Source organism: Podospora pseudocomata, chromosome 5, assembly GCF_035222375.1.
Source record: "Podospora pseudocomata strain CBS 415.72m chromosome 5, whole genome shotgun sequence".
NCBI classification, from domain to species: domain Eukaryota; kingdom Fungi; phylum Ascomycota; class Sordariomycetes; order Sordariales; family Podosporaceae; genus Podospora; species Podospora pseudocomata.
Genome location: NC_085889.1, coordinates 1,608,149 through 1,628,631, shown reverse-complemented (window position 1 = coordinate 1,628,631; position 20,483 = coordinate 1,608,149). Strand labels below are relative to the sequence as shown.

Below are 20,483 nucleotides of genomic sequence, written 5' to 3'. Positions count from 1 at the left end.
CGATGAAAGACCGCATATCGATGCTGCTGGTGCGCAGGGTACGGTAGCCCTGAATTCTTGTGTACTTGATAATCAATCCCCTCTGTCATTTTGAAGCCATCGTGGAGCTTCTGGATCCCACACAGCGAAAAGCAATTTGCAAACACTGGTGCTCCACGGGAGCCTCCCACCTACCGCTCACAATCGCAAGGAAACATGGACTCATAGACATATTATGTTCGCTACAATTAAGTAAAGATGAATTGATCTCAGAAGAGAAGCAAAGTGATAGATGGTCAAGGGCTTCAGATAATCAAAGGAGATGGTCTCTGTTGCGATCGATTCAGCCAGTTCAGGTTCTATTCCGGTGGTGTTGAGCTGCCAAACCTAACCTAAACCACCTCACCGTCTGAGTTGCAGCCTGTCAGTCTATGCCAACGCCACGCTGTTAGAGTTTTAAACAGAGCGGTCGCGAGAAAAACTTTGATAAGGTATTTAAAAACGACTATATATATTCTCGTCGGGTTCCCCCCAATCTATGCAACCACTTGCATTCCTCCATACTCTCAACCCATACCATTCTCGCGGTGTCAACTCAGACCACAGGTCTCAACTCAGTTTGCTCTCAACTGGGTCAGTCCAGTGCCAACTTGGTCCACTCTCAACTCAGACCACAGGTCTAATACTTACACCAGCCTCAACTCAGACCAATGGCACCCAACAAACCGCCCGCTATGAAAAGCGACCTGTCATTTCTGGTCTCCTATGACACGATCAGCAAGGTGGAAAGCTTCCTCGACAAGCTTCTTCCGGCAGGAAAAGAATATGAAAGGATGGACCTGATCACCCATGACTGGCGGGCCTCTTTCAAATCATTTCGAAAGATGAAGAATAACGTGGGCGAGAACAACACTGAGGGGAACAACACGCAGGAGAACAGCACGGAGGAGAACAACACGCAGGAGCAACACGCAGGAGAACAACAAGCAGAACCACAACACCAGCCAGTCCGGCCACGTCGGCCACTCTATCCTCCGCCTCATCTCCCTCACCACCGCCATCGCCAGCCGTCAACCCGGCTCCTACGACGTAGCATCAAAACCCGGCATAACCGGCACCTGGATCAAAACAATCTACCGCCTCATCGCCCACTCCGACACCTCCGCCCCAAAGTTCCTGTCCATCCTGACCGACAACAGGTTGCGCATCAGCCAGCCCCCCCTCACCACATACCCAACCCTCCCCAGCACGATCGAAGCCCAATTAAAACCCCAAAACCGCCACGGCCGCCCACCCTTCTTCTACCTCGAAAGCAAGGCTCAGGAATATGCGAAAAACTCTGCATGATCTCACCAACATGCTCAGCGACGCGGACGACAGACTCCGCTACCTGTCCGAGGTGATCAGCCTCCTCCAGTCTCTCCACCGCTACGCCAGAGACAGGCTGAGCAAGCCGTTTGATCCAATGGAGTTGGACGAAGAAGAACTCGAGGATCTGAAGCGTCAGATGATGGTTCTGCAAGCCATGTCCGAGCCCGAGGCGAGGACGGCTCTCGCGCCCGTGATGGAGAAGACGGAAACAGACTTGGAGTGGGAAGCGCTGCAGGAGAGCACGACATGTCAGGAAAGCCAGAGAGCCTGCGACTGGTTGCAACGCAAAGTCATCAGGCAGTTGCTGCGGGGGGAGGAAGAATTGGAACAACTTCGTTGATTATCTCGAGGACAAGGGGGAGGATCTCTATTGAGCGAGGAGGCTGAAACAGATGTACTCGGAGGAGTGGGGGGAGGAGGAAGAAGAGGATGTATTGCCGCCAGACGAAGAGTGCTTCTTCCCGGCAGAGAAGGCCTTGTTTCAAGGGCGGTAGATCAACATAATCCAGCCATTGAACCGTCAAGCCGTGCCCTATGTGTATGTAACTCGAAAACATGTCGTGGTGTCTGTCGTGTGAGCGGTGTTGTGAACTTGCGGCCCATGGGCTGGCACAGCTGGCAGAACTAGGCCTGCTATGGATTGCCTCGGCTAATGCTACCCCGGATGGGGCATCGGAACAGAACGGGAGACGGACAGAAACACACCCCAGGAGCCTCCTGCATCACCAGGACACAGAGATGGGAAAATTCCAATGGTATTGCGCAAAAATCCTAGGACCAAATCCGATATTCAGAATCCCAAGAGGAGAAAATGCATCCCCTTCTCTTTGTCAAGGAGAGTCCCTGAACGCCGCCAACAAAAAAAGACCGCGCGACTCGAGGAAAGCACCCCGAAAATCCGCCCGCATGTACCCGGCCCGGTCATAACATGAACATGATCATGATCTCCTCCGCCAGCCCCAAACCAGTTGAGCCATAGGGAGGCTGGCGTCCATATGCTCCCCTCGCCTCGACCGCCTGTTTCTCCGCCATCCGGTTTCGATCGTTTCGTCGTGAAAGCATGGAGGCGCTTTACCGGGTTCTCTTGAACCACTTGCTCGAGCCTGCGATGGCAACCGACTGATCCATCACCCACTCGCCGACACCGAGGTAGCGGTTCATGAACTTCCTGAAGGGGTCCTGGTCCGAATCACCAATCTGATCGGCTTGGAAACTGCGAATTCCGACCCATCAGCACTTTTATTCGGTTCTTTCCATGTTCTCGTTAATCGACTCACGTCAGGCCGGTCGAGCGCTTCATCCCCGCAAGGATGGTGGAAACTAGGTATGTTGGGTTAGCCGACAGAGAGCCCAAGCAAAGGCGGTGCAGGCGAGGGGTGTGGGCAGCGACTCACCGAGCACAGCATCAAAGGCATAATGAGTCAACCTTGCCAGCTTTGACCAGAGGCCGAATGTCAGTAAGTCGAGGAGCTGGAAGACGGCATGGTTCTTAGACTCGGAAAGCGACACAGAGACCGCCGAGCAGAAAGAGGCGGTGATGGCACTCGAAGGGGGCGAATACTTACGACCATGGTGAATCAAGTCGACCGAGAACAAATTTATTTTTCGCAACGGACGAGAGTTGGACGATATCGGCGGCGCAGGGCAGTCTCGACAGGAACGTGGGGAGGATAGCGATAGTGATGCGGTTCTGGTGGTGTCGGTATGGAATCTTTAGCGGGGGGTCGGTCGGGCGATCAGAAGCAAGCGACAACGACAGACACCAGCAAGACTCAGCTCCTCTTCCAGCCACCGTGTGCCCCGTGCGCAGCCGCCGATTCGAGAGCTTGGACCACTCCAAGGTTGCCTTACCTCAGCAGGGCAGCTCAGCCAGCAAGGATGCACGTGCGGAGTCACGAGCAAAGCAGGCCAAACCCCTTCAGAATTTGTCCTGCTTTTCCCTCACTCGGCCCCGCATGCCGCCAGAGTTGTCAGCGATTGGTTGACATTCTCTGTGTCACCCAAACGACAGAACACCACCCCCGCCACCAATGGCCCTCTCACCGCCCGTCAGAAAGGTGGGGTAATCTGATGAGAACCCCCGCGTTCTTTTTGGGTCTTCATCTGGTGAGGGGCCTTGGCAGGAACACTCACGGCAGCGATGCCATGGACGAACGATGTGATGGACACAGAGATGCTACATGCATATTAAATAGGGGTCAAGTCAGTCTACTACGGGGGCTGGATCTCGGGGCTTCGTATCTTCATCATGCATGGCCGATGCACGCCACCGCGATGGGTTCCAGGTTTGACAAGGCCACCTCAATGGCAAGGGGAGACGAACCTAACCTAACCGCCCACGTCAAGACCCCATCCACCCATTCACTGTCCAGGGAGGGGAGGGGTGCGTGGGGCTTTGGCAAGAGCTGAGTGGGATGATTGTTGGGAAGAGCTTTTGGGGGGGAAGCTTCCCCTCCATGCCCGAAGGCAGGCAAGTCCAGTTTGGCTGGGCTTTGGTTGAACCGCATCTGTTTTTTTTTCCTTTTTTTCGCGCAGAACTTCCAGAACTAGATACAAACCCAATTCCCTCAACTTTTCCTCGACTTTCCCATCCATCCATCCCTCTCGTTCTCCCTTCCTCTCTTCACCTGCTCGACCACTCTTGAACATCGCATTGTTAAGAGGTGAGTTTGTCTCGTCTGTCTCTTCTGTCTTCTGTCTCGTCTGTCTTGTCTGTCTCTTCTGTCTCTTCTGTCTCTCGTTGGCTGGCCGGGGGTTGCGGCGTCAGCGCGTCCGGTGTTCCGTTATCGCTGCAGTCCGACGGGGCCCTGGCTGGGCGAGGGGTTGCCTTCTTCTGCTCGACTTCCGGCCGGAACTCGATTTTGTGTTCTTGTTTCCGCCTCAGCAAACACCTCAGCAAATTCCATCGTTGGATTTCGAACCTGTCCCGCTGACAAGACCTTATCTCCAGGAATCTTTAGCAGTCCGACCTCTATCTCCTCCTTCCGGGTTCCGAGTCTCGCTCAGAATTCCCCTACAGTCCTTCAACATGGTCAACACAGCTCTCGACCACCTCAACTTGGGGGGCAAGATCGAATGGCTCTCGCAGCTCGATACCGCGTTCCAGCCTGCCCGCAACTTCCGCCGCACCTCCATCATCTGCACCATTGGTCCCAAGACGAACTCTGTTGAGGCCATCAACAAGCTCCGCGAGGCTGGCCTCAACGTGGTGCGCATGAACTTCTCCCACGGCAGCTACGAGTACCACCGTATGTTCCCTGCGCTATCCATGCCTCGATGATGCGCTTTGGTGGAGAGGTCGCGAGGTCCGCTCAGGTCCAGCTTTCCCTGGCTCCACCTGGGCGACCCGCAGACACCACCGCCTGGCCATCCACGGATGCTTGGCACAAGTCTTGTCTTCCTGTGATCGTCGGTGCTAACAGTCTGTGACTGCAGAGTCTGTCATTGACAATGCTCGCGCTGCCGAGAAGGCCCAGAAGGGCCGTCAGGTCGCCATCGCCCTCGACACCAAGGGCCCCGAGATCCGTACCGGCAACACCGTCAACGATGCCGATCTCCCCATCTCCGCCGGCGCCATCTTGAACATCACCACCGATGAGAAGTATGCCACGGCCTGCACCACCGAGAACATGTAAGCTCCCCCGATTCACTCCCCACGAACCTCCTAAACTGACACTGCCACCAGGTACGTCGACTACAAGAACATCACCAAGGTCATCTCCCCAGGCCGCATTATTTACGTCGATGACGGTGTCTTGGCGTTCGATGTGCTCGAGATTGTCGACGACAAGACCATCAAGGTTCAGGCGCGCAACAATGGTTTCATCTCTTCCCGCAAGGGTGTCAACCTGCCCAACACCGATGTCGATCTGCCCGCCCTCTCCGAGAAGGACAAAGCCGATCTCCTGTTCGGCGTCAAGAACAATGTCGACATGGTCTTTGCTTGTATGGACGCCCATGGCTGGCTGTAACGACATGTGCTAATTTTTTTGATTTGCCACAGCTTTCATCCGCAGAGGGCAAGACATCAAGGACATTCGTGAGGTCCTCGGCGAGGAGGGCAAGCACATTCAGATCATTGCCAAGATTGAGAACAGACAAGGTCTCAACAACTTTGCCGAGATTCTCGAGGAGACCGACGGTGTGATGGTTGCCCGTGGCGATCTCGGTATCGAGATTCCCGCCGCCGAGGTGTTCGCCGCTCAGAAGAAGATCATTGCCATGTGCAACATTGCTGGCAAGCCCGTCATTTGCGCCACTCAGATGCTCGAGTCCATGATCAAGAACCCCAGGCCAACCAGAGCCGAGATCAGTGATGTTGGCAACGCAGTTACTGACGGCGCCGACTGTGTCATGGTATGTTTGCAGCAAAGATGTCTTGTTTGCACCCAGGCACTAACATCGCCTAGCTTTCCGGTGAGACAGCCAAGGGTAGCTACCCCAACGAGGCTGTCCGTGAGATGAGCGAGGCCTGCCTCAAGGCCGAGAACACCATCCCATATGTCAGCCACTTCGAGGAGCTGTGCGCCCTTGTCAAGCGCCCCGTCTCCATTGTCGAGTCTTGCGCCATGGCGGCTGTCCGGACGTCTCTCGACCTCAACGCCTCGGCCATCTTCGTTCTCTCCACCTCGGGCGTCTCTGCCCGCCTCATCTCCAAGTACCGCCCTGTTTGCCCCATCATCATGATCACTCGGAACGCGTCGGCCTCGAGATATGCCCACTTGTACCGCGGCGTATACCCATTCTCCTTCCCAGAGGCCAAGCCCGACTTTAGCAAAGTCAACTGGCAGGAGGATGTGGATCGCCGCATTAAGTGGGGTCTTACCCACGCTATCGACTTGGGTGTTCTCAACGAGGGTGAGACGGTGGTGGTTGTCCAGGGCTGGAAGGGCGGCATGGGCAACACAAACACTCTGCGTATCGTTAAGGCCGATGTGGACCACCTCGGCATTGGCCAGCTGGAGTAGACGGGTTTTGGGACGGCGTATAATGAAGGGACGGCATGTGGTTTTTGCACCTAGTTTGTAGTTTTTTTCTGCCAAAAGGGCCTGGTTGGGCTCCAATAGATTCATGACCTCAGTTGATGCTGCTGTATTTCTCGGTTCCGTGAGTTACGTACTTGCTGAGACGGACGTCCGGGATGACCATGCGTGATATTCCATTTCAGGGCGAGGCTATCCCAGACTCCGGCCCTTGTACCCCCCACACCCGCGAAGACGTGATGAAGCTCTCTTCCATGCCAACAAGTACATCAAATCCCTCATAGCGCCAGTGGTTTAGTGGTAAAATCCATCGTTGCCATCGATGGGCCCCGCGTTCGATTCGCGGCTGGCGCAGTGCAGTGGCTGAGTGAGAATGTTTGAAGATTCAGAAACTGAGTTTCCTTTTGACCTTTTTTTGGTCAATGACTATGCAGGTAGTGCTACATTGTGGCGGAACATGCAAGGAGGGGTAAAGGCTCTGTGTGAGTAGGGCTGTATCGTTTCGCAGATTTTGTACAAGGCAGTTGTGGGCTGAATGAACCATTGTTGAGGTCTAGCAGTATCTGGTGCCCACTGAAGCCTTCCATCAGTACAGGCAAAACCAATGCTTTGTTGCTGATGGGTAACAAGGCCTTTCTTTCTGGGGGGGTTGGCATTGTTGAATGTGAGACATGTTTGGTTGGGTTGGGTATATATGTAGCTGTCGTTTCTCGGGAGTTGGGTATTGTCGTGGAGAGACTTTTTGGTTGTTCGTCCTGCTTGCTACCTGTTTCAGCTTCCTGCTCCTACCTGGACCACCGGATCGACTATTTTGTGTCTCCCCTCTGCTCGCCGTCCAATTCAAGCTGGACTCAGATAGGTATGGCTCAGGAAGTTGCTGTTCCGCTCGGCCGGTTTTCAGAACCTCGACACCGTGATGATGATGACAATGATGATAATGATGGAGATGATGATGATGATGATGATGGTGGTGGTGGTGGTGGTGGTGGTGGTGGGAATGGGGAAGATGATGGCAGGCCTGTGAACCCCCGCCCGAGAAAGAGGAGGAGACTTGGCTGTTTGCCGACAGCAACCTCCAGATCGAGCTTGCCGAGACAGAGGCGGTGTCTAAGGAATACGAAAACGACATCTTCCCAGCTTTATTCTCTCTGTCAAAGCCGAAAAAAAGAGTTGCCGCCGTCGGAAAGGATGCCACTTGCTAGGCGGTGCTCAGCGATGAGCCTCCCCCCCTTTTCCCCTCCCACATCACCACCTCGTCGTGCCGCTGCTCAGCCATCCACCCCGCCGGTACAGACCAGTAAGGCCTTGTCAGCAGAAAAGGCCAAACGCCCACCAGCATCCCTTCGAAAACTGCTCCCCAAAATCGGCTTCTCCTGGCCGGTGCGCGAAACCCGAAACCGGCACAGCCGAAAGCTAGAAAGGAGGTTAGCCGGCCTGGAGGGACGTGAAAGAAGGGCTCTCCTGCACGCATTCGGCGCGGGGGCCAACGAGCTGGACAAAAAAGTGGTAGAGAGGGGATTGGTCTCTGTTTTTGAGGCTGGGTTGGGGGTTTTGAAAGGGGAGGGGATGGTGAGATCAAACCAGACTGGAAACAGAACGATGCTGATGGCCAATAGAAAATGCGCAGCCTGGAAGATCAGAGTTTATTCTGGGAGGAGGTTATCGCACACCAACCCGAGGCGTGGTTTGGACGTGTCACCGGGAAGGTCCTTCATGGTTTGGTGTTGATGACTGTTGAGGCTAGATTCTGGGACAGGGAGCACGGGGTCAAAATAGGGTGGATGAACTCCGCGAGGGGGAGAAGCGAGCTTGTAAGGGTGGTGGACGAGTTTACCGCTTGGTTGGAGGAGAATGAAGATGGGCAGACGCGAAAGGAGTATTTTGGCGGGATTGAAGGGGCGGTGCATGTTGATCTTTTGGCTGACGAGAGAACCGAACAGGGGAGAAGTATTCTGGAGGAGTTTAGTGCGAGGTATGGGGTGGAGGATATGGATGTTTATGTTGATTTTGACGAGCAGTTGGCCGAGGAGCTGGGGGATCTGATGGCGAGGTTGGCAATTGATGCTGATGAGGAGATGGTGGATGTTGACTGGGAGCAGGATTGGGAGGGGTGGAGCGAGGGGGGGATTTTGTAACGAGTTTACTAGGAAGAAGTAATACCTAACAAAAAGAAAGCATCTCAGGATTGAGCTTGCCCCCGCTTTCCATATCAGCCACGGCCTCCCCCTTCATGAGCCCGTCCACAAAACAGGTGCCGATGAACTCGTAATGCTTCCCCTTGGGGCGAACCACCACCGGCTTTTGGCAAGCAAAGAGAACGACAATCTTGTCGCCGGCTTGGGCCAGACCTGGCACCGTCCCAACCTGACCATTCGAAGTCATGCAAAGTCTTCGATAAGATGTCTGAGATAGATCCTGGTACGTGTAGTCGTGTGGTTGGAACTCTTGTGCCGCACCTGAAGAAAAGTAGCTGTGCAGTGGGCACCCTTTGATCATAAAGTCGAGGTTGGCGTGGAGAAGGGTGCGCCACCACAACAAGGACATGTGGGCGTGAGCTAGTTCAGAAGCGTCCTTGATGTTGGCTTCCAGTCTTTGCCAGTTGAGCCCGTCTGGCGGACGATCTTCCTTTAGACCCCAGGCCAGATTGAGGAGACAGCTTGGATTGGATATATCATACTCGGGTTCTGCGTGCAGCACGCGTGCTAAAGCCGTCCTGGCGTCTTCGTTGGGCATGTTCGACGGGGCAGCGGGGGGGTTGGTCACTGAAGACAACGGGTTGAAATACGAATCCTGTAATGTGATTTCCCTTGCGCGCGAGGGCGACATCGTCAAAGTGTCAATGGAGTCGATGATCAGTCCCTCGCAATACATGATGCGTCCGTCGTGAGAAAAGGCAGGACACTGTTGTTTTCCCGCGTTGGCGTTGAAGCGGGAACCAGGACGTGAAGGTGGGGTCGTACGTTCTTGAACTAAAGCATCGTCCGCCTCACTACTGAGATCGATGGCCCAGCTCGGTAGAGAGCTACCCCCTGGACGGGGCTGTAACCGGGTTAGGTAGGTCCATATTGATAGATCGCCCAGGCCGAGGATACAGGCTTTAGCAAAGTCTGCGTAAGCATCGAGTGCCGCATAAAATTCAGCATAGCTGGGTTTGACACTGTCTCTGATGGAGAGGGGGAGCAGGGCCAGTGTTCCATAGACTTTGTCGCGCGAATCGGTGGCGGCGGATGCTTGGGCCAAAGTCAAAATCGTGATGAGAAGTCCGGTGTTATTAACCCTGGGGAGCTCCCGAAGGTCAAACTTGACAAAGATTCGATGAACGTGCTGAGACAACATCCGTTGTTCCTGGATCGAGGGGAGATCAGAGCTGGAGTCAAGCTCACCGTCATCCCACATAAAGTGCAAGTCTGATGGCTGATTGAGTGCCGAGCTAAAGTCGACAAACGGTTCGAGCGCTCGCTTTATCTCTCCGGGTACAAAGAGGTAGTCATCACCGTACCAAAAACAAACAGAATTAGCGAGCGCAATCTCCTGTGTGATCCAAGTGCGACTCCAGTACGGCAGTCTGATGAGCTCAAAGGCCACAGTTCGCAACGACCGAAGTAGTGACTGAGGGTATAGTGTGGGGTCGGAAATGTAAGACTTGGGGATTCCCTGATGCTGACTGAACCACTGTCGCACCAATGTGTAAGCGGTGTCAAAAGGGGACCCTGGTGTTGCCGAGGACGGGGCACCTATCCACCCTCGAACTGCCAGAGCCATGCTGTATATCACATCCATCTTTTGCACCTCGGTCTCCTTTTCTTTGTCGTCATTTTGGTTGATGCAGAGGGCATCAATCCAGACCTTGAGATGTGACTGTTTGACCTCTACTGACTTCCTGAGCCTCAAAAGCATCTGGTAAAGGTTGCCACCAACTTGTACCTCGTGATTATTCACCAAGATGGTGTGAGAAGGTTCGGGAGGTCCCTGAGATAAAGGTGTCAGCGTAATACAGCATAGCTGACGACGATGACAGTGCTCACCCAGGTATAACTCATAGCTATGTAGTCCCCCCATTCATATCTCGGAGCGAACTCTGTCCACCTTGTCAACCTTTCGAATGGTACGTCTGATTTCAACGTCTTCAGCTCAGGGATCGAGTTGAACTTTTCCAAAACATATGCCCAGTGCATCTCAGTATCTTTTGGTTGTTCCTTGGCCAGCTCGTTTGCAGCTGTCGCTAGAATCCATGCCGGAGGTGTTCTGGTCACATCAAATGGGAACTCGCCATCGTTCGCTTGGAGTATGGTCCGCAGCTCGTGGTACCACACCTCCATGTCATCAAGGTCGACCGTCTCAAGCCTGCACTCTATCCAACTGTCCTCAGTTTTGGGTGACTGTGGCGTGATGGATAGCACTCTGATTTGTCGGCTGTTGCTTTTCAGGGGTGTGTAAAGCGGCCCCAAGGCAGAGGTTGTTTTATGTGATGTTGGAGCTTCTGGGACTCCGAACTCAGGCGATGCAAAGTCAGAAGTGGCTTCACCCTCTGTCACAGACCCCGAATCTCCTACGTTGTCAATACTTTGATCCGGAGGTGTCAATGTACCGGTCGTGATTCCCGTCTTCTGGCGCGGCAACGAAGGCTCTGCCGATGTCGATGCTTGTTCTACCTCATCATTGTCAGGCGCTGTAAACTGAGCCAATGCTTGTGGGTCACTTGCTTTTGCAAATTCCCGGATCGCAGCCAGTGCGTGTCCAGTGCTCGTAGGTGCTGATCGCCTCAGTGCCTTTTCAAAGTGAACTCGCTGTATGCTACTAAGCCTGGTCATGTTGTTAACAGACATCGACGCTTGGGATTCGGCCGCTGAGATCAGAGCAGCCTGGACACACAGAGTATGCAAGTCGGAGCCTGTATAACCCTTGGTGCGTCGTACAAGGTCATCAACGTTCACGTCGTCTGCAACAACGTCTTCGCGGAGGCAGATTGCAAGAATTTCTCGCCTCGCCCGCGCCCGCGGTAAGCCCATGAACAATCTTGCAGGAACGCGACGGAGAACGGCGTCATCAAGTGCTTGTGGAAGGTTGGTGGCCAGGATAACAAACGGCGAGTTCATGTCCTGTTTGAGACCATCCATTTCGGCAAGGAATTGGTTCAGCCGAGCACGCTCCCACGTGTGGTCGTGTGGTTCCCTGCGCTTTAGGAGGGAGTCCGCTTCGTCGATGAAAATGATGCTTGGATGGAGTTTGCGAGCTAGACTGAAGAGGTTTTGGATGGTCTTTTCCGTTTCACCCACACGACTCGACTCAATGTCGGCCGAAGATACCGAAAGCATGACCAGCTCGTACTCGTGGGCCAGCACTCTTGCTAGATGAGTCTTGCCTGTCCCTGGGGGGCCGTAGAGTAGAGCACCGCCGACTTTGGCATTTGTGAGGATTCCGGACCGGAGATTGGACGAAATAGTCCCTGTTGCCTGGTGAATCAACTGGGCGATGGCATCCTTCGTGTCCAAATCGAGCTGGATATTCGACCATCCGTGCATGACCGACCCTGTTGCGATGTTAGCCTCAGAGCAGTCAAGGACCCCAACGCCGGTGGTGACGAACCGGGATCAACAACAAGATCCAATAATTGTTTCTCAGCGTCATTATTCCCGTTCTCAGCTTGCTCGAGCTTTTGTCTAATATGTGGCGAAAATTGAGCCCAGCGCGACTGGACGTCATCAACACTACTCTCAATGTCCCAATCTTTTAGCATTTCTCCGTGCGAGGCCACTGCAATAAGTGATTGTCGAATGTGATCGGCAGTGACGCTTCCATGTCTTCCGACTTGAAGCGCAACTTTCTTCCCAACTGATATGATTTCCCCATGTTGCCGGTGCCCGAGGCAAAACCTCGTCGATGTCTCGCAGTCATTGATGAACTCCCATGCCGTGTGAGGCTGCAATAGCGGCGAAGTAAAGTCCCCGATAGTGGCCCTTATCTGTCGCTGGAATGAACGGATGTTTATGCGAAGATGACGATCGCAGTTGGGAAGTCCTTCTTCAAGCAGTTTGACCTGGCTTGGAGTTTTCAGTGGCACCAGTGTTATGTCCTCTTCGGCCTCAAGAAGCGCGTGTACGAGGGGAATGTCAGTGTCTCTGTGGGATGTGGTGTAATAGCGACTCGAAAGCACAAGCAAGGTGGCACCGTTCACTCCCGCTTGATTGATGATGGCTAGCTGTATCACGTCGAGTATTTCTTTGATGTCGGCGAAGTCGAACCATCTTGGGCTGCCTTGGAGGTCATTATCGTCGGGTATGTCGAAGTGGTGAACATCTGGAATGTGTATGATCAATGGTCGACGCTCAGGCGTGGCGCTACCGGTACCGTGCCTGAATGTCCTCTGGTCTGGAACGTCGAGCAATGTATGTGCGAACAACAGCGGCCTGTCCCTTTTGCCTTCCCGTACACAGCCCCGACTTTCTGGTCCATTTAACCAGTACTCACCCAAGTCCAAAACATCCTCAATGTCCAGTGCGATAAGATCAGCCCCAATGTCAGTGGCAAACTGTTCGACGACAGCTTCAAAGAAGGCGCGGTGACCTCGAGCCCCGTACATGGTGTTAATCGCGGTCAGGAGAAGGGTCGCCTTCCTGAAGAAGGGCACATTCTCTTCGTTTGCTGACTCCCACGTCTGGCTTGGGTTTGACAATACAGACCAAAGGTTGTTGTACACAGCTGATTTGATTTCAAAAACGGCATCCTCATCGTATGCTGTATCTGGCGCGTCTTCCTTGATGATTATTTTGGGCATGTGGTTGGCAAGCTCACTCGTTGTCTTCAGGTTGTAGTTCAAAAACCAGAAGGGCACTTCCAACTGCGCAGGTAGTCAGCAGAAGCATTATGGTGGGAAGCATGTGGACGATCTCATACTGATCCTTTAACATCGTCCTCTGGTAGATTGTACTCAGCTGGGACTTTTCCAAGGTAGCCTTGCTCCACTGCCTGCTCCTCCAGAGCTTCACTCTCTGACTGACTTCTTGAGTCAGAACAACTCACTGAGCTTCCCCCGACTGGTGTCGAAGACAACTCTTCCCTTGATTTTATTTCTTCGCCCACCGCCTTTGGCTGTAAGTCCTCTTCCTCGATTTGGTGCTGAGAGAGGTGCTCCTGTGAGAAAGAGTCAGGTTGAAGCCGCGCATGCTGGCCCAAGGTCGGGAAGAAGTCCGACGAGAGCCCAATTATATGTAGCCAGAAACACAAAGATAGAACGACCACTCCAGTAGTCGCTACGATGGTGACAAATTGGTCCACGGAGATGGCCACGGCGAGTATCGTCAGTATCGTTTCAGGCCGAACTGAGTACTGTAAAAACCAAGTCATTGTGTAAACGAGCGGCGATTGTCATCTTCTTCACTACGAGAGCGATGAGATGTCTCTCGCAGCTTTCAGGCAGCCATAATGACAGTAGTCGAGCACTGCCCACGAAGACTAACAGGCGCCGAAGCTGTTGGGCGGTGTTTGTGGGGCCAAGACGGCGTGCTGGCCAATGAGGGGCTACTTGGTGCTCTCGGATTGTCAGGTTGAAGGCTTTCGAAGAGAATGTGTTGCCATCACTATGGGTGCTATGTATGTTGCGGTCGATGGTTCATTTCGGTTGGTGTGTCAATCAGGATTCTTTGATGGTGCGTCTGGTTGTGAAGAGGCGGTCGCCTCGAGAGTCGCCTTGATCTACGCCAAGTGAAGGCCTTGTGTAGTGGCCATGCTGTGTTACTCACATAGAGCCGTTGAAGCATTACAACCCAATCGGAGAGAAAGATGAACTGTAGGACAATTGACGAGGCCTACCTATAGCAAGCTTCTGACCTGACAAGCAGGCTCATGGCATGTCAGTTTTGGGAGTTTTGGTCAACAATGCCAGAGGGGTTAGGGTTGTTCCTGCTAGAAGTCAGGCCCACAGTGACGTTGCGCAAGGACATGTCAGGTTGGGCCAGCACAGCCAATCAGCAGACGCGCTGGAGCTGCAGGTCTCAGTGGGCAGAGGCACATGCCACAGCTCTTGTGAACACTTGACACTCCAAACATCCATCCAGGCATGGATTATTATCCCAATCTTGGGACGGGCAGACAAACACTCTCCACCTTGCTCTCTCGGAAACACCGTCGACGTATTCAGTACTCTTGGAGCATCAACCGACATATATATAGACATCTGCAACTGAATACCTCAACGCGCCATCCAATGTCGGGCAAGCATACTGGTACGGTACCTCCCCACCACGAACGCCCTCTGCAACGCCTTCGATGTCTTTGGTGGAAGCTAACCTCCTGAACCGCTAGTATGTCAACACAGATAGCAAACACGAAGGCGCCAACATGACGTTCAGATCTACGTTCCTTCCCCGTCTCTCACTGTCCCGTTCCGAAAGCCCCGGCATCCCTTTCCACAACCCAATAAGCCCCACCATCCGCAAGAAGCCGAGCGAGTACGATATGGATGACCTGTCACCACGACCTGATGACAGCTTGTTACCCTCCGAGGGCTCCCGACATCGCAGACAAATCTCGCCATCGATCGACCATAGCACGAGCGATCGGGCTAGTAGTGTTGGTTCGGCTTCCAAATCCAAGCCCAACGCCCCGGTTCTCTTCCACGGTCCTCCTCCCCCCGTCGCCACGTCCCGGATACTCTATAGGGATGAGGAAGAGCCACAGTCATACCGCCCGTTTGACACAGCGGCATCTATTGCTCGGAATGTTGGCAGCGTACTATTCGACCGCCAGGACGGCTCCTCAGCCCACACAAGAGGGCGTGATGCGGTAAAATACAACGAGTATGAGCCGGATGCAGTGTGGCGCAACCTTCACCACCGGGAACGCCAGCTTCAGAAGGAGCTCCAGAATATCCTGGATGTCCAGTCAGCGTGCCTATCAGCCCAAGTTGGGAGAGCAGGGTCTACAGGAAGCCCTCAGGCCAGTGATGCAAGCACCACCCCTACAAGCACATTACACGCTAGCACCACTTCCATGTCTACAGCACGCCAGGTAAGCTTTGCTCAGACTACAACAACACACACGGGACAAGTGATACCGGTGAGACAACCCAAGAAGAAGCGTCCGTCTATACGCGAAGCTCGCACAGGACTTGCTAGGCACATGACACTCCTGGCAGATCTAAAAGCAGAGGAGGACGCCAATCTGACTGCCGCTCTGTCAACGAGGAAGCGTGCTCTTGCCCAGCTGCGGAAGCTATGCCGGCAACGGAAGGAGATCACCGGCGAGTTGGAGAAGATCGAACAAGATGAAGAGGAGCCTCTTGCACAGGAGATCAGGGAGCTGACAGAAGAACGGAGTAATGTGGTAAGTGAGATAAAAGAGTTGGAAGAGAGGCTGGTTGGGTTGCGGAACAGAAAAAGGTACCTGGATGCCAAGGTGGCCGATGTGGAGAGCAAGAGGGACGCAGGTCTGAGTGGCTATCGTGGGGCTCTGAAGGATGTGGATGGGAACCTGGGCGGGATCCTGACGAGACCCAGTGTCAAACCACTGGACTTGGAGGGTGTGATTGGGCCTGGTCAACCAGTGGATAGGGGATCGCATTTATCAGGATTGGAGTTTCTGAGGCTAAGACCGGAGAGGAGGACGCCTGAGATGGCCAAGGAGTGGTGGGAGGGCGAGGTTGCATTGCTCACGGCGAGGAAAGCTGATGTTGATAGGGAACGGTTAGCCTTGGAAGAGGGTGTGGAAGTGTGGAGGGAGACGTTGCAATTGGTGGACAAGTTTGAGTTGAGCGTGGCAGCGGTAATGAAACACTGGGCAGGCAAACACGATAACGACGAGGCGAATCGGGAGTGGGTCAAGGCCATGTCGGACGTGCTTGGTGACATGAAGGGTGTCATAGCTGATATGGAGGGGAAGCTCCGGTTGGTGGAGGAGAATGGGTGGAATCTCTTGATCTGTGCCATTGGCGCCGAGGTGGAGGCACTCGAGCTCGCAAAAGGACTCTTGGTGAAGGGATTACGAGCCGGCGGCTTGGAAGTACAGGACGGTTCGGACGACGAGAGGGATGTGGACGGAGAGGGGGGCTCGACACCGCATCTGGGGAGGTCAATCTCTGGTAGCTCAGGGTTACAACGCTCCGCCATCCGCTTCAAGTCGTCGTCGTCATCATCATCTGAATCAGCCGAGGGAAAGAACCTCGTTGGCGTGCACGGTGTCGAGGATGGGCACAGAACTGAGGAGAGTGACAATGAGGTGCCTCCTGACTTGCTGGTGTCTTCGTCGACTGCTGGCGCCAGGGACGGATTGGATCGTACGTGCAGCAGAGAGAGTACTTTGAGCGAGAATGAGGTCCCCCCCGAGTTCTTGGCGGAGCATGTATGATCAGCATGGTGCCGAAGCACTTCTGTACGAATGAGGCCAGGGAGCATTGGATTCACACATTGCATGTTGAACTGTTGGGCGTGTATCACGGTTATGGATGAACGCAGCGTGGCTTGACAACTGTTTGGTCTTTTTGCTTTTTCTACTTCGTGAAGTGTTGGATGCATCGTTTGTTGCTAGATCATGATCTGGAAGGGTAGCTCCTATCAGGTAAGAACATCACCCGCAATGATCATGGCGATATACTGACTGCCCCAGGGTTCTCTTTCGCTCATATCAGTCTGCTCAACGGCTCTCAAGTTATGCTGCATTGGACGACATCCAGACCTCAGTGACGTTGCGGATGCAATCTGTTTTCATGCTGCACCACTTCATCAATCCATGAGAAGGATCGAAGCGAGTTCAGCTCCTCGCTGATGAGTCCAAGGGAGATCAACTATTCGCTTGGCTGTTGTAATGGGACGCGTACGCATGGCAACACATCTGAGATCCAACTAGCAGAGCAAGTAGACGCAAGATGAGGCACAACGACACGAACAGCTTTGTTTCACTTGTTTTGATGAGACATTTGAGCGGCGACGACGGCTTCATAACGGCCGTGCAACTGTGGCGGCGGCTATGGCGCACATATAGTAGGGGCGGACCCGGAGTCAGCGAAAAATCACTCCGTCTCCGACTTCACCTCCCCAACTCCCATCGGCCTCAACACTCCAACATGAAGTTTATCTTCGTCTGCGACAGCGGTGAATTCGACCATGATTGCGACTCTGGAGACGCAATCAAGTGGGCGATGAGACGGGTATAACCTGTTTGATTTTGTCAGATAATTCACACGGACATCACGGATGTCTGGCGTCATCACTAGTCGTGCTGTCTGTACACTCGTCAACTACGATTTGGTCCGTCTCCGACATCTCACACGACAAATCTTGGAATGCAGACTTTGGCTTCATTCTCGTAGAAGTTCGCGATGACGCAGGACGGTGGAAAGGGCGGCGGAGAGAATCATTCATGTCTGAATCCCCCAAGCTCAACACGGACATCGCGGATGTCTTTATGCATCTTTGTTGGGGAGGGAACCGGCGAGGGCGGCACGTCAAACCTTTGATGGAGGCTACTACTATATGCCTTGATGCTCATACAGTGAGTGAGACCATGAGGCATAGCAACATACCTGATCGTGTGTTTTCATCACGAGGTATACAGATGGCTTGTCGTCGATGGAGTCTACTGTCTTGGCTTCGCCAATGGCGTACTGCAAAACAATGGATGTTTGTGAAAGGTGAAAGGCAAGCCACAAGAATGTTCGCCTATCTCGGCCATGTACATCAAGAGATGTTACCTTGTCATTGCGACCTACATTACGGATATTGTGGCTTCCCAAAGTGGTCACATCAGGCTTGATATTACTCCTCGCTGTCGCTTGAGATGACGGAGAGCGCTCTCTGTAGTCTCACTTTTGGAGACTTGCTCCCAGCGGTCATCGGCGGTGATGGCAGCGGCTCGAGCGGCAAAGCAAAGCCAAAGTGAGGCTGTCATGAACAAACGCCCGTCTCAACCAAAGATGTCACAACCGGCTACTCCGCTCTTTTTATGGGGGTGTGTCTGTATGGGGTCCTACAGCGGGCAGGCATGACGTTGTGTAGAGCGGGAAGGTGGAGGGATCTCCGCCTCCCGCACCTGTTCCTGAATCTCTCACCAGGCCGTTGGAAAGACCGGTTGCGCGCCGTATGAAGACATGACGATGTCGATGTACATGGCTGTGACATGACATGTCGGCCTGCCCGAATTCTTGGTTCCATGCTCGAGAACTTGGTTCAAACGACGCTCTGAATAGATGACATGACGTCGTCATCAAGCTTCGCCCTCATTTTGATTTCAGCAACCATAGCCCCCTTGCGATTCAGCACAAACGGGCGTGTTGTGAAGCAGGTCACACCTGACCAAAGATTGCAACCCTATATACGCCCGACTTACGACCAAGGAGACATCGCAAGAAGCACGCGGCATGATATCCCGCATGCTCTCGTCCAACCAGGCCCCGCTGCCGCTCATGCATCAAACGTACGCGTGGCCGGCCTCACCTGATCTTGGTCTGGGGATTGGTCAATGGGCCAGTGGCAGCGAGAAAGGACCGAGATATTGGTCCGGAACTTGCCGTCTGGGATAGGTTTGCTGGATGGTTGAGGTATGTATGTACAGTACCTTGATCTAAACGCCACCCCGGGTGACCATGTTGTGCATCCGCATTCATCACAATCGATCCACTCTTCTTCACCACCACCACCACCACCACCACCAAACCGATCTTGGTCATCACTGTGGGTTGAGTGTGCGGTCCGGGGTAGGTATGTATCATCGTGCCAGTACACCACGATTCTGAGTGGATGGTAGTATACAACCTCTGACAAACATGTCATACTGCAGGACACAGTAGCTGCTACTACACAGGGAAAAAAGCAGGAGGGAGAACAGAGTGTGAGGCTCGTGACTGCAAGAAATACTAAATTGTTGCATTGGTCTCTAAAATCTCACTCACGTCTTCCGAAGCGTTCAACTGTCACCCCCGTTAGCGGGTGCAACCAAAGTCCGAACAGGCCAGCCCCTAGCCAAGCACCTAGCAGAGTACCTTGCCTTTTTGCTGTCAATCGTCAAAAGGCAAAATCTCGGTGATCCTTCCGAACTCACCGCATATCCTTTTCCACTCACCGTTGTTGATCATCGGCAACACAAGGACTCGTCTTGGGAAAAGCTTCATCATCACCATTGAGTGGCTCATGCAAATGCAGGAGCGGCAGTTGGAAATATGATGTCCAGATCTTGATTTGTTGCTCTTTTTGATACTGAGTCGGGATGAGGGGGGAGGTGATGCCCCACAATACCTACCCTGCCTCAACTGAGCCGCCGAGTACATATGCATAAGTACCTGGCTGCTGTGGGCCCGTCGGGATCTTTTTGTTCTCCGGGTCCTTTTCGAAAATGTTGTACACCCGAGTTTTTTTGTTTCTCAAGGTTAATAGTTTTTTTTTGGGGGGGGGGGGACTAATAACCAAATGTTCCACTTTGTCCGTGCGGGCTGTTGGTGCTGGGTTGTATTTTGTTCTTGTTAGTTGGTTGATTGGTAAAATGCGTGTTGTTGGTGTTCTGGCCCCCACACACACTTGATGGACGGGCTTGATCTATTAGGTACAGTACACCTTTCTCGAATGCGTTGACATGACAAGAGATATCGACCGACTACCTAGCAACTATCACCAAAAACCGGCTGCCAATGAATGAGATATGTACCTTGACCAAGAGTGTCGGAACCATCAAGATACTGCCTGCTCGTACTTAGCCGAGGTTTTGCCCTCGCATGTCTGAAATCCGAACCCGAGTCGATATCAGGAATAGTGCAGCATGTACCTTAGTTAGCTGCCTGTTTGATGTGGAGTGTTGTTAAACCCCCTTCCCCTTTCCCCGCGGTTAGGGAAAAGTGAGATAAATAGCGGGAGGGCAGAGCCGCATGCTAAGTACCAGTAGGTGCAGCTGAGGGGGTGGTGTCGGAGGGGATATTGCTCCGTGTCCTTTGTACCTTTTTACTCTGGGATAACATGTCTGGGTTTAGGGGAATCTCGCATTTAATCGAAAAACAGGAACGATGCTGAATGAGGGTTGTTGAACACTGACTGCATTGTCCTTTTGTCGCCCGCGCGGTAACTCCTTTTGATAGATTTGGGGGTTGAAGCGATTCCTTCTGGAAACTGTCCATCGGAGAGTTTTGCAACGTGACAACACAGATGCTGTCGTGGGAAATCTGTTCTCACTTTT

The 20,483-nt window shown here is 53.3% G+C and overlaps 6 protein-coding genes and 1 non-coding gene across 7 annotated transcripts; 4 read left to right on the top strand and 3 right to left on the bottom strand.

The window, feature by feature from the left end:
• Positions 1 to 306: 306 nt before the first annotated feature.
• On the bottom strand, positions 307 to 3,537 carry QC762_503970 (uncharacterized protein). The gene is given in 5 exon segments (XM_062890817.1): positions 307 to 944; positions 955 to 2,563; positions 2,628 to 2,670; positions 2,745 to 2,784; positions 2,916 to 3,537. The coding sequence occupies 4 exon segments, from the start codon at positions 2,919 to 2,921 to the stop codon at positions 2,422 to 2,424; spliced, it is 231 nt and encodes a 76-aa protein (XP_062741942.1). The 5' UTR covers positions 2,922 to 3,537; the 3' UTR covers positions 307 to 944; positions 955 to 2,421.
• QC762_503975 (uncharacterized protein) lies at positions 714 to 1,690 on the top strand (the record flags this gene model as incomplete). The annotated part of the gene is made up of 3 exons (XM_062890818.1): positions 714 to 875; positions 955 to 1,178; positions 1,345 to 1,690. The coding sequence occupies 3 exons, from the start codon at positions 714 to 716 to the stop codon at positions 1,688 to 1,690; spliced, it is 732 nt and encodes a 243-aa protein (XP_062741943.1).
• Positions 3,538 to 4,378: 841 nt separating the features above from the next.
• PYK1 (Pyruvate kinase) lies at positions 4,379 to 6,442 on the top strand (the record flags this gene model as incomplete). The annotated part of the gene is made up of 5 exons (XM_062890816.1): positions 4,379 to 4,598; positions 4,786 to 4,981; positions 5,036 to 5,295; positions 5,354 to 5,706; positions 5,760 to 6,442. The coding sequence occupies 5 exons, from the start codon at positions 4,379 to 4,381 to the stop codon at positions 6,315 to 6,317; spliced, it is 1,587 nt and encodes a 528-aa protein (XP_062741941.1). The 3' UTR covers positions 6,318 to 6,442.
• A 173-nt stretch (positions 6,443 to 6,615) lies between these two features.
• On the bottom strand, positions 6,616 to 6,686 carry QC762_0078720. Its single transcript has one exon. It is a non-coding gene; the product is annotated as a tRNA-Gly (tRNA).
• Positions 6,687 to 7,193: 507 nt separating this feature from the next.
• On the top strand, positions 7,194 to 8,467 carry QC762_503955 (uncharacterized protein; the record flags this gene model as incomplete). The annotated part of the gene is made up of 2 exons (XM_062890815.1): positions 7,194 to 7,901; positions 7,949 to 8,467. 2 exons carry the CDS (start codon positions 7,194 to 7,196, stop codon positions 8,465 to 8,467), a joined length of 1,227 nt encoding a protein of 408 aa, XP_062741940.1.
• A 25-nt stretch (positions 8,468 to 8,492) lies between these two features.
• Positions 8,493 to 13,676, bottom strand: QC762_503950 (uncharacterized protein; the record flags this gene model as incomplete). Its single annotated transcript, XM_062890814.1, has 4 exons — positions 8,493 to 10,301; positions 10,358 to 11,862; positions 11,919 to 13,170; positions 13,227 to 13,676. 4 exons carry the CDS (start codon positions 13,674 to 13,676, stop codon positions 8,493 to 8,495), a joined length of 5,016 nt encoding a protein of 1,671 aa, XP_062741939.1.
• Positions 13,677 to 14,535: 859 nt separating this feature from the next.
• QC762_503940 (uncharacterized protein) lies at positions 14,536 to 20,342 on the top strand (the record flags this gene model as incomplete). The annotated part of the gene is made up of 4 exons (XM_062890813.1): positions 14,536 to 14,559; positions 14,634 to 16,883; positions 16,932 to 20,072; positions 20,248 to 20,342. The coding sequence occupies 2 exons, from the start codon at positions 14,536 to 14,538 to the stop codon at positions 16,671 to 16,673; spliced, it is 2,064 nt and encodes a 687-aa protein (XP_062741938.1). The 3' UTR covers positions 16,674 to 16,883; positions 16,932 to 20,072; positions 20,248 to 20,342.
• Between the last annotated feature and the right edge of the window lie 141 nt (positions 20,343 to 20,483).

Bases quoted from the DNA above. Each gene is read 5' to 3' on its own strand.
- QC762_503970 (XM_062890817.1), bottom strand. The intron at 2,671-2,744 runs GTGAGTCGCTGC...CAACATACCTAG, and splicing joins TGCCTTTGATGCTGTGCTCG to TTTCCACCATCCTTGCGGGG. The intron at 2,564-2,627 runs GTGAGTCGATTA...CGGAATTCGCAG, and splicing joins AAGCGCTCGACCGGCCTGAC to TTTCCAAGCCGATCAGATTG.